This window comes from Pseudonaja textilis, chromosome 1, assembly GCF_049901715.1.
Source record: "Pseudonaja textilis isolate UNSWEBS1 chromosome 1, rPseTex1.2, whole genome shotgun sequence".
NCBI classification, from domain to species: domain Eukaryota; kingdom Metazoa; phylum Chordata; class Lepidosauria; order Squamata; family Elapidae; genus Pseudonaja; species Pseudonaja textilis.
Window position 1 is genome coordinate 158,441,439 of NC_141990.1, and position 11,280 is coordinate 158,452,718.

At 37.3% G+C, this 11,280-nt stretch overlaps 1 protein-coding gene across 9 annotated transcripts in view; it reads right to left on the bottom strand.

Annotated features, from left to right (window-relative positions):
- Positions 1-2,284, bottom strand: part of LOC113440926 (protein FAM228B) — a 31,195-nt gene extending 28,911 nt beyond the window's left edge. For 8 of the 9 annotated variants that reach the window (XM_087919433.1, XM_087919431.1, XM_087919426.1 and 5 more), the window contains exon 1: positions 1,874-2,284. In XM_087919433.1, coding sequence (XP_087775559.1) covers positions 1,874-1,966 — 93 coding nt within the window. In that variant the 5' untranslated portion in view covers positions 1,967-2,284. The remainder of the gene's footprint in view (positions 1-1,873) is intronic. The other variant, XM_087919428.1, reaches the window with a different exon arrangement.
- Between the last annotated feature and the right edge of the window lie 8,996 nt (positions 2,285-11,280).

The following is an 11,280-nucleotide window of genomic DNA, read 5'->3' on the forward strand; positions in this document are numbered from 1 at the left end:
CAGAAAAACTAAACATTACAATAGCGAAAAGAAAAATAATACATAATCTTGAGATGTTGTTCAGAGACCTTGAATTAAAATATTTTATTTAAAATTCACCTAATATGATTATATATACTTGTTGAATGTGCCTGGATACATTCAGTAATATTTATATGCTAAACAATATAACTGATTAACACACATCTGTGTTCACACAAATTATGTCAAAATGAAACATTAATTTAACATAGTATCATTCTCAGGTTTATGCTTTGTTCACAACACAATGAACAACAAATCTGCCAATTAATGTCCTGAGGATATCATGCGTAGTTCATATTTCAATCTGAACCCCCCAAATCTGAATAAATGCCATAAATCAGTCAAATTAGCTACAGATAAGCATGTCCAGTGAAGGTAGTTCTGTGATTTGCCTGAGTTTAGACTAGTCATTGTGGTTCGTAATAGCAATGGCATTTAGACTTATATACCGCTTCACAGTGCTTCACAGCCCTCTCTAAGCAGTTTAGAGTCAGCATATTGCCCCAACAATCTGAGTCCTCATTTTACCAACCTCGGAAGGATGAAAGGAACCTTGAGCTGATGAGAATCAAACTGCCGAACTGATGGCAACCAGTAGTCAGCAGAATCAGCCCGCAATATTGCATTCTAACCACTGTGCCACCATGGCTCTTATGGCTTTTGGAGATATGCTACCAATGAAAGAGCTCAAGGACAATGAAGCGTCTTGGTGGGTGGCTTTGTTGGGGAGTATGTGTTTTTTATTAGGTTGTTTTGTTTTGTTTTGAGATTAGACACAAAGTACCTGGAACCTTAAGGCAAATGAAGAGCTATTTGAAATTAATCTGGCATTCTAACTTTATGGGGAAAAAGTCCCTCTCTCCATTAATCTTCCTAGCAAAAGTTAGCAGTCTTATACATAATATTAAATTATGTATAATGTATATTATGTATAAATTAAAGGTATAAATTATGTTTTACTGAATAAACCATAGCCAGGATAATCCATAAACTTTAAGAACAGAACTAGTACATAACTGCTTGTTTATTTCTGAATTAGCATGTGTAACACCCAACTGAGTACAAATTTCTCAAGAATACACTGTATTGATTTCACTAAAAATGCAGTGAACTAACAAACTCTTATGTTCTTGAATTCACTGGCACTAGTGGTTTTAAGTATGTCAAATTCTATCACACTCTAATAGTCATCGCACACACATTCTGGGATGACCAGATGTTAAACTTAATCTCAAGCCGTCTTTATGTAATGGACTAACTGCTTAATTAAGCAGGCATCACCACAGACTGGCACTATATCCTAAACTATATTTTTAAAAAATTGGATAGTTTGTGGCTGGCAACAGTCTTGGATGAACTAGTGACAAATGGATAACAGATAATCAGAGTTGGAAGGGACCTTGTAGGTCATCTAGTCCAAACCCCCCACTCCCCAAGCAGGAGACCCTACACCATCTCTGACAAATGGACACCATTTCTGACCAACTAGAACCAGTGGAGCTTAGTGTGGTATTCAGTGTGTTACTACAACTAAAACGTAACTTCGCTCTGAAGCTAAAGCCGACTCTTATTAAGGTTGTGGCAACATCCATGCAGTTTTGTCGAGGACCATACCCTTAACCACTGAAGTAAAGGGATGCACCAAGCCCTAGAAGTCTCTCACCAAGCCCGATGCTACTTAATTTTGGGAGGTCACTCCATTTATAGTCCGCCTTTCTGGGGAGGGGGCAGGAACCTTGGCACACGAGGTTCATTCCGAAGGTTTCTGTTCAACTCCTAAAACATTAGCGCGCTGGGCGATTCCCTTCGCCCTGCAGTTTCCAACTACTCAGCTTACAACTCCACTCACCCGTGTGGGGAGGCTCGAGGTAGTTGACTCTATAGGCGTAGATGTTAACGGTCCCAGATGGAAAGGACCCTCGCCGTTCCCCGCCACTTCCATACCCCCTACCCATCCCCGTCCCGGGGGCAGAGTCTGCTTCGTTGCCCGGCCACGGCCCAAATTCACAGACAGTGATACGCCAAAGCCGCGTACTCAGTTCCCTCCGCCAGGGGCAAAAAAAATAGTTCCTTCCAGATTTCTTGTCTGAAGGCTCCCACTAGAGCTTTGGTGATCCAAAAAGTCAGAAGGAAGCACTTTTGCCAAATTAAAAACATAATGAAAATGGAGGCTTATTGTCCCTATGCATTTTTCCTTCCAAAGGAGACTGGGCTGTATCCGTCCGCTTCAGTGTTGCTCGTACCCATGGCAATCGCGCGACGCAATTGCTCTGCTGTGCTGGACTGGGGAAAAGAGTCAGCCTGGTCGGAGGCTTGTAGATGTGAAAAAGAAGCGCTACCAGTGTCTAGAAATTAAATTTATAGCGAATGGCTTTGAGAGATGGGAGACACCGTTGTAAAATTTTATGGGACCCCATTTTATATAGCACTGCTTTCTTCTTAGAGAAAGACAACGTGCAAACACGCGTAGAGCGATCTTGTAACAGCGTCCCCAAATCTCTGAAATTTGCTGGAAGGACGGAACTAACATTTGGGTTGTCTATGCGCTGTAAAGTTTAATATTATCCTCCCCTTCTGTGATAAAAACCACCCCTTTCCCCCCATTATCTTTACCCTATTACCTTTCGTAGGCTTGATGCATACCTATGCACAGAACAAAAACAACTAGTTGTCAAATAATATAAAGGGAATTAGGGAACTCTTCCTAAGTGATAAATTATGGAATGATTGCTGTTACTTTAAGCATGTTACCGAATATTATTTAGATTTATAGTTACACATTCTTATTAACTCTCCATTTGTATTATTTTTAAATGTTTATTAATTAAAACATCTGAATAGTCTCTTTATCAAACAGCTAATTTTAAATATAAACCAGCTGGATGACTTGGGTGAGACACTCTGAGCTCAACAGGGTTGTTGTTGTGGAGAAAATAGGAAGGAATGTTATGTTCACTTCCTTGAATTATTTCTAAGAGTTGCACTGGACAAAGAGATGAACAACATATAAATTTAATAATAAAATAAATAATGAAAGCAGGATTTTAATAAATCTAAAGTCTAAAAAAGAAAAAAAACTAAAATAAATCTAAAAATGTAAAAAGCAGCCAAATTGCCTTGCTTTAAGCAATCAAATTATGCTAAAAGCTATTGAGGCTAAATGCCAGAAATGTCACAGAAATATGTTACAGGCAACCAATTCTTCCTAGGAGACCAATTTAGTTTATGTCACAGTATCATTAAAAAAAGAACATAAACTTGTTGCTTTTTAATTCAATCTATTTTATAAGTATTCAGATATTGGAACAGTGGCTTACATTCTCATACCTGTCCTCTGAAGGATACCCCTATATTATTTGTATTTTTCTGATCCATTATTTGAAAATTCATAAAAGATCATGATTGGATTTGCTTATTTACATTCAAAAACTGGATGTGCTGCTAATTGCTAACAAATAGTGATGTTTGATTCTCTCTCTCTCTCTGTGTGTGTGTGTATGTATGTATGTATGTGTTTTTGTGTGTCTAAGTGAGAATATTTTTCACCACAGATTGGGAGGATAACTCATTAAATTTCACATGGCATAGGCAACTCTATTCAGTATTACCATGCTTTAACAATTCTTAATTAAATGCTTATGCCATCTTTCATACATGGACCATATCTAATTTAGTTCAACTAATTTTTTTAAAAGGAATTTAAAGAATTCCACCTGGATCAGGCTTTATTCAGTTTTGTACCTTCTGTAAAAAATTCTTTCTCATACTTTTCAACAAATAAAATGAAAAATTAAAAGAGAAATAAAAGCATCTCATTAGACTACATTTCTCTTCTACAGAATTTTCAATGAATTCACACATAAGGGGGGAGAATAAAATAAATAAAAATATAAATATGCATTTGAAATGAGAATCAAACTGCCAAATTGCAGGCAGTACTGTAGTACTGCATTCTAGCCACTGCATCACCACAGCTCAAGCAGTTGTTTCTTGCCAGTTTCTCCACTGTTGGGTTGGCCTCTGTATTTGCACAATATGCTTTGTCATTGTTTATTGATTTAACCCAGTTGCCCAACTTCTCATTGTACAATTAAGTGTTAACTAATCCAACAGGGAAGGGATGTGCAATAGGCAAAATTCTTTTCTAGCTTAAGGGTTGCTTTATATTATTCAAACGATTCAGTAAACATGGATCCACTCTATCAGTAGATGTAGTACAAATCTCTGAGCCTTATATTTTTTTAGGATTTTAGTATTTATTTGATTTGTCAATCACTTACAAGATACAGGTATAAGAATAAACATGGTTTTGAATACATGAGATAGATACTTATAAGAAAAATAAAAAGAAACAATAGGATAGGGACGGTAGGCACGATTGGTGCGCTTATGCACGCCCCCTATAGGCCTCTTAGGAAGGGGGTAAGGTCAATAGTAGACAGTCTAAGGTTAAAGTTTTTGGGGTTTGGGGAAGAAACCACAGAGTCAGGTAGAGTATTCAAAACATTGACCACTCTGTTGCTGAAGTCGTATTTTCTGCAGTCAAGTTTTGTGCGGTTAATCTTGAGTTTGTATCTGTTGTGTGCTCTTGTATTGTTATGATTGAAGCTGAGGTATTCATTTGCAGGTAAGACAGTGCAATGTATGATTTATATACTATATTTAAATTGGACCGGAGGCGGCATAGTTCTAGGTTTTCTAAGTCTAGAGTTTCAAGTCTGGTGGCATAAGGTATTCTGCAATGAGTAGAGGAGTGGAGAACTCTTCTTGTGAAATACTTCTGGACTTTTTCAATTGTGTTAATGTCAGATACGTAATGTGGGTTCCAGACTGATGAGCTGTATTCAAGTACAGGTCTAGCAAATGTTTTGTATGCTCTAGTTAGTAGTGTGATATTACCAGAGAAGAAGCTACGTAGGATTGGGTTAACAACTCTTAATGCCTTTTTGGCTATGTAGTTACAGTGGACTCTAGCACTTAGATCATTAGAGATGAGTACTCCAAGGTCCTTGACAGAGTCTGGATCATCAACAAGGTCTTGACTATTTAGCTTGTATTTTATTTTCTGATTTTTTTGCCAATATGTAAAACCTAGAGCATTTATTTGTTGAGATTTGAAGTTGCCATTTGATTGACCATTCTGATACATAGTCAAGGTCTTTTGGGAGGGTAGTAGTATTGTCTGTGGTATTGAATAGCTTTATATCATCAGCAAAGAGAATGCAGTTGCTCTTAATATGATCACAGAGGTCATTTATACAGAGTATGAAGAGAGTTGGTCCTAGAACACTGCCTTGGGGAACGCTACTGTTGACAGGTACAGAATTTGATAGAACGCTCCCAATTTTGACCATTATCTGTTTGACAGGAAAGCTTCTATCCAGTTATGCAGGTGTCCAGAGATACCATAAGACCTTAGTTTTAGGAGTAGTTTGTTGTGTACTGCTGAATCAAAGGCTTTACAGAAGTCTATGTAAATTGCGTCAATTGCTTTGCTCTGATCAAGTTGTGTAGTCCATATGTTTTTGCAGTGGAAGAATTGCAGATTACAGGATAGTTTTTGTTTCTGAAACCAAATTGTTTATTAGAGAGTAGGTTGTTTGTCTCTAAGTGGAGGATAATGGATTGATATATAATTGATTCCATGACTTTACGGGTGATGCAGCATAAGGAGATTGGTCTGTAATTTTCAACTAGGCTGGGGTCTCCCTTTTTGAAGATGGGGATGACCATGGCTTGTGACCATAATTTTGGCAAGGAGCTGGTCCTGAAAGATTTTTCAAAGATTATGCTTAGAGGTTCGACTATGGCAGTGGATAGCTTTTTTAAGAAGTAGGCACATATTCCATCCGGTCCAATAGATAAAGATGGTTTTAGATTGCATAGTGCTTTTTCAACAATGTCTTCTGTAAAATCGATATGTATTAGATCATTGTAGTTGTCTGTGGTTCGACTAGGAAATACTGGGCATGATCCATTGCTGTTTACAAATACTGAGCCAAAGAATGTGTTAAAGAGATTTGCTTTGATGGTGTTGTTGTTGCAGTCTTTACCATTAGGTCCTTTCAGGGGTGGGATGGACCTTGAGTCTTTTAGTTTGTTGTTTACAAAATTGTAGAAAGCGCAGGTGGAATTTGTGTGTAGAAGGTTTTCCTCTTGTTTAATGTGATAATTGGTGCATTCAGTTTTTATCTGGTGGCATAGATTTTTGTATCCGCTTTTGAAGTTGGCAACGTGACCAGATTTGTTTTTTTGCCAAAGTGATTTCTTTTTGGATTGGAGCTTCCTTATTGTTATGGGTAATCTGTTTTTCCTGGTTTTGGGAGTTGTTATTGGTACATATAGTTAGATGATTCTTTTGACTTCAAGTAAAAATATACTGTAATGGTCTTCTACAGTATTGCATCCAGAGAATAGAAATTGCCAATCAAGGGAAGAGAGATAGTTGATTATATGACCATAGTTGCCTTTTTTGAAGTTATAATTGGGGATTTTGTCAATGTGATGATTTTTGTGTAGACATATGTTGAGACAAAAGTCAATCATGTTATGGTCACTGTTGGAAAAGGGTTCTTTAATTTGTATTCCATAAATTGAAATTTTAACTCAACATGTTGTTCAACTCTAGCCATCTTCTAGATGGCATTTTGGAGAAGACTGTCTGCTTTTAGAGGTCCTAATTCAACCATCACAATACTTTAACCGTAAAGAATCGGCTAAATTTCACTCCAGCCCGCTCTCCAGACTTTTTACTCCAGACTTTTTACTCATTTCCCATCATGCTTTGAGGGAGAATGGGCAGCCCCAGCCAATTTAAATAGAGTTTTTGGCACCCTTTTCCAATAAGGGAACGTACTGCGCTCCTTTTGATTTAGGAATTTGCCAGTAGGAGGTAGAAGAGGAATAGGAGATATTTTAGGGAGAAACTCTGGTGTCTTTCAGGTGCTGCTTTTATTCCCTGAGGAATTCTTCTGCCTCCAGTGCTTAATCTTTATTCCCCGCCAAGACGACTCTTCCCCCCCAAAATCGCATTCGGGCGAGTAAACTTCGGAAGGGATTTTCTTCGCTGTCCCTTTCGATGCGCTGCCTTCTTCTTCCAGACTTGACAAGCAAATTCAGTCAGCCAAGCCGCACACCTGCTCCTGCCCAACCCAATAGACTGGAGGCTTCGCGCTTTTCATCTATTTTCGGTAAAGAAGGCGTTGGCTTCTTGTGCTCTTGGATCTCTTGGTTGGGTGTCCCGGCGATGCAACATTTCTGCCTTTGGGTTTACTCACCTCTGTTATAAAATGGACCCTGGGCATTTCTGAAAGCTCTCGCATCAAATTGATGTCATGCCAAGTTGTAGTCCTCGGTTAAGTGCAGTCTTGTGAAACAGTAAGTACGCCCCATGTCAAGTTGTTTTTTTTCTAGCATGTGTACACTTCAGTATTATATCTTAATTCAAACATTATATACGAATGATACAATTGAACAAAGAAAGTGAGCATTTGTTTTCAATCCTTTGCTCAACAAATTAACAGCCACCACTTCTTTCTGTAGAAAAAGTAACCCTTGACTCTAACACCTGGTATTGCCTGTTTGGACAGAAGCACCGTCAAGTAGGTTTTATAAATGGCTACCAGTCTCACATTGACTGGAAGGATCTTTTTCTCTTTCAGCCATTCGTTGGTGAATCTACTGGAACGTTGAGGGTCATTGCCATGTTGCAAGGTCCATTTTTGATTGAGTTCCAGTCTTCAGACAGATGGACTCAAATTATCCTCAAGCACTCTCTGACACTGTGAAGAATTAATAGTGCATAATATGATGGTGAATTGCCCAGGGCCTGATGCAGCAATTTTAGGTATTTGAAGCAAGTAAAAATGTAGACAATGCTTACTTTTTCCACATGTGAAATTTAGATTTATGTTTATTTAAACTAAATAATGAACTACAAAATGTATTATATTTGCTATACTATTTCCCATTTATCAGTATTGATGAAATGACCAAATATCTATGTTGAAATATATTGAAAAAGGCAAAAATTTCAATGGGCTGTACTTTTTCACATAATTGTATGACATCAACTGGATCGCTTTGGGCCAACTTTTCTCTCACCAACCTAAGAAGTGGGAACATTATGCACACCACTTAGAGTTGATGGAATATAAATTAAGTAATTACATGTTGTGTAAATACAGGTAGTCCTTGACTTACAACGGTTCATTTAGTGACTGTTCAAAGTTACAATGGCAATGAAAAGAGTGACTTATGACTGTTTTCCACACTTCCAACCATTGCAATATCCCAATGGTCATGTGATCAAAATTCAGCTGCTTGGTGACGGATTCATATTTATGACATTTGCTGTGTTCTGGGGTCACGTGGTCACTTTTTGAGACTGATAAGCAAAGACAATGAGGAAGCCAGATTTACTTAACAACCATGTGACTAACTTAACACCTGCAGTAATTAACAACTGTACAAGAAAGGTCGCAAAATGGGACAAAATTCACTTAACAATAGTCAACAACAGACATTTTGGACTCGGTTGTAGTCATAGAGGACTGCCTGTACATAATTTAGACTCCCCTTTCTCCATAACTTTCAGACTTGGAGACAGATTTTCATTAACTTCCAGGGCTGCAAGTATATATCAAAGACTTTTTTAGGATAAAGCAATTTAAGGATAAAAATGAACTAGTAATTGTTAATGTGTTAGTTAAGTTTACTGGATAGTAAATTTTTGTAAGTAAAAGATATGACCCAAATAATCCAATTTGTATTTCTGGCTATTTTTCATTCAATTTTCTGCACTTTCAAATAACTTTCAACTTTTTAAAGTTGCGCAGGAGGTTAGACAGAACATTCCAAGGTCCTTTCCAACCACGTGATTCTAAGTACAGAAGCAGTATGTCATATTAGTAAAAAGGATCCTTGACTAACTCTTCTTAGTAATACCTCCTTTTTATCCTTCAACAGGAGTAGTTTCTCAACTGTAATGTCCAAAAAAGAGACAGTGAGCGTGGGAACACATTAAAGAGCAAAACCAACTACCGGTACTTTGTTACTCTCTGTGCTGCACTGTGATTGGATCTGGATCCAGCAAAAAACAACTCTCTGCCCCATGCCACCAAAGATAAAGTGGCACTCGTTCTTTCCTATTGTCACTTATCCTGGTTTATTTGACCTCCCCTCCCTTTTAGCTATCTCTAACTTGATTGATTTGGGAAGGAGGGAGAAGGTGCTGAAGTGGATTGCAGGCACATTAAAGTCCTTAGTGGCTTTTCTGCCAGTAGTGTTCCTATACTGCATGTCAAAGCCATTAATTTCTGCCTTTACACTATCTACAGTATAGTGAAGATGGTTGCTTTTCTATGTTGATGTTTCAATATTAGGTGGAGCAACAGATGTAACTGCAGGGAGTAAGAGTGCCTTCTTAATTTTCTTTTCTTTGGTCAATAGGACTAGGCTACAACACCATTTGAACTTCTACTTATTTGCCTCCATCATGTAACAGGAAAAAATAAATAATAGCAGGAAAAAACACAGGAAATAAACACTCAAGAAAATTCAAATTTCTTTATATTACTGTCTATTGCTTTCTAGAATAGCAAAATAGCAGAGTTGGAAGGGACCTTGGAGGTCTTCTAGCCCAAGCCCCTGTTCAGGAAGAAACTCTAATAATGATTGTCCAATTTCTTCCTATAAAAACTTCCAGTGTTGGAGCATTCACAACTTCCGGAGCAAGTTGTTCCACTGATTAGTTGTTCTAACTGTCAGGAAATTTCTCCTTAGTTCTAGCTTGCTTCTCTCCTTCGTTAGTTTCTATCCATTGCTTCCTGTCCTGCCTTCTGGTGCTTTGGAAAATAAGTTGAAACCCACCCTTTGTGTTGTCTCAAAAGCTCCTTGATAGTGCTGATCTCTTATAAATAATAAAGAATTCTCTCAGTGAACATAAAGCTGTAGAATAATGTTAGCAAGAACATTCTGCAAAGCCACTCAATTTATCTGTTTAACATTAGAATGTTTCTGAAGATGTTTCTTCAGGTCAAACTGCCCTTATTGTCTTTTCCCCTTGAATTTGTAAATACTTCTAGGTTATGAAGCAACATAGAATGCTTATGAATTTTGACTATATTATGCTGGCTCAAATATTCAAGGAATTATTTCTCAAAAAGAGAAATTTCATCCTTTAAAAAATTATGTATATGGTTCTAGTGCCAGTTGTGCCTTAGCAGCATATAAATATTGGAGTTATCATTAGTAAAGTATCTCCAGTATCAATTGTGCTGCTGAAGTAAGGCTGTTCTATTCTTCAGCAAGTCTCTTGAAGTAGATTGGTCTCTGTAACCAAGAGTTTTGGAATACATGGATTAGGACAGATTATCTTGAGAAGTTCTGCCTGATTGGACCAAAGATAAGTAATGGTAGGGTCACTAGATCTAGTCTGCAAGATTTCAAATGAGCACGAGATGGCAGCAAAGAGTTTTCAGTACTTCTTTGATGCATTCTATGTGTCTAGACTCAACTCAGATCTGATAGCCTTACCAATAACCTTCATGATTGACTTTGCCCTGATGCCTTCATACTTTCCACAAGAACTTTAAATTGAGGGAAAGTATTTTGTCACATTGTCATTAAAAAAATCAGGTATGGAATATCATTTTAAATCAGAGAATGGAATGTATTCTGAATAAACAAATGAGATTGACACTGTAAACTAGAAATGGATATTCTCCAAATTAATGAGTTCCCACTGTTTTCATATAACTTGTAAGATAATTCACATGCATTTCTTGTTAATTGTATAGGTATCTCTTAGTCAGACAGTATGTATCCCCTATGAAAATTATAAATGACATGTCTTATTACATAAATCTCTACATAGGTTTAATATCAGGTAATAAATACAAAAGAAAATTACATTTACATTATTTAAAACATATATAGTTTGCCCAAATGTTAGATTGCTAAATCATGAGACAGGTTCCACGTGAAGTCATTTCCACCCAAGATATAGCCACTATAGCATGAGCATGACTATTATAAGGACAAAAAATACATTTGCACATTTTGTAATATTTGGAATAAGACTGAAATTGTAGGAGAAGGGATAGTAGAACATGGGGGTTGAGTGAAAAAAAGGGGTCGGCATAAAGTCCCTATGTAGACACAAGAGAATTAAGTCCAACTCCCCTTGAGTGCTGTTGACCCATATCTAACTCTAAGCAAGATGCTGACCATTAGTTAAGATTCCTGTACAGAGAG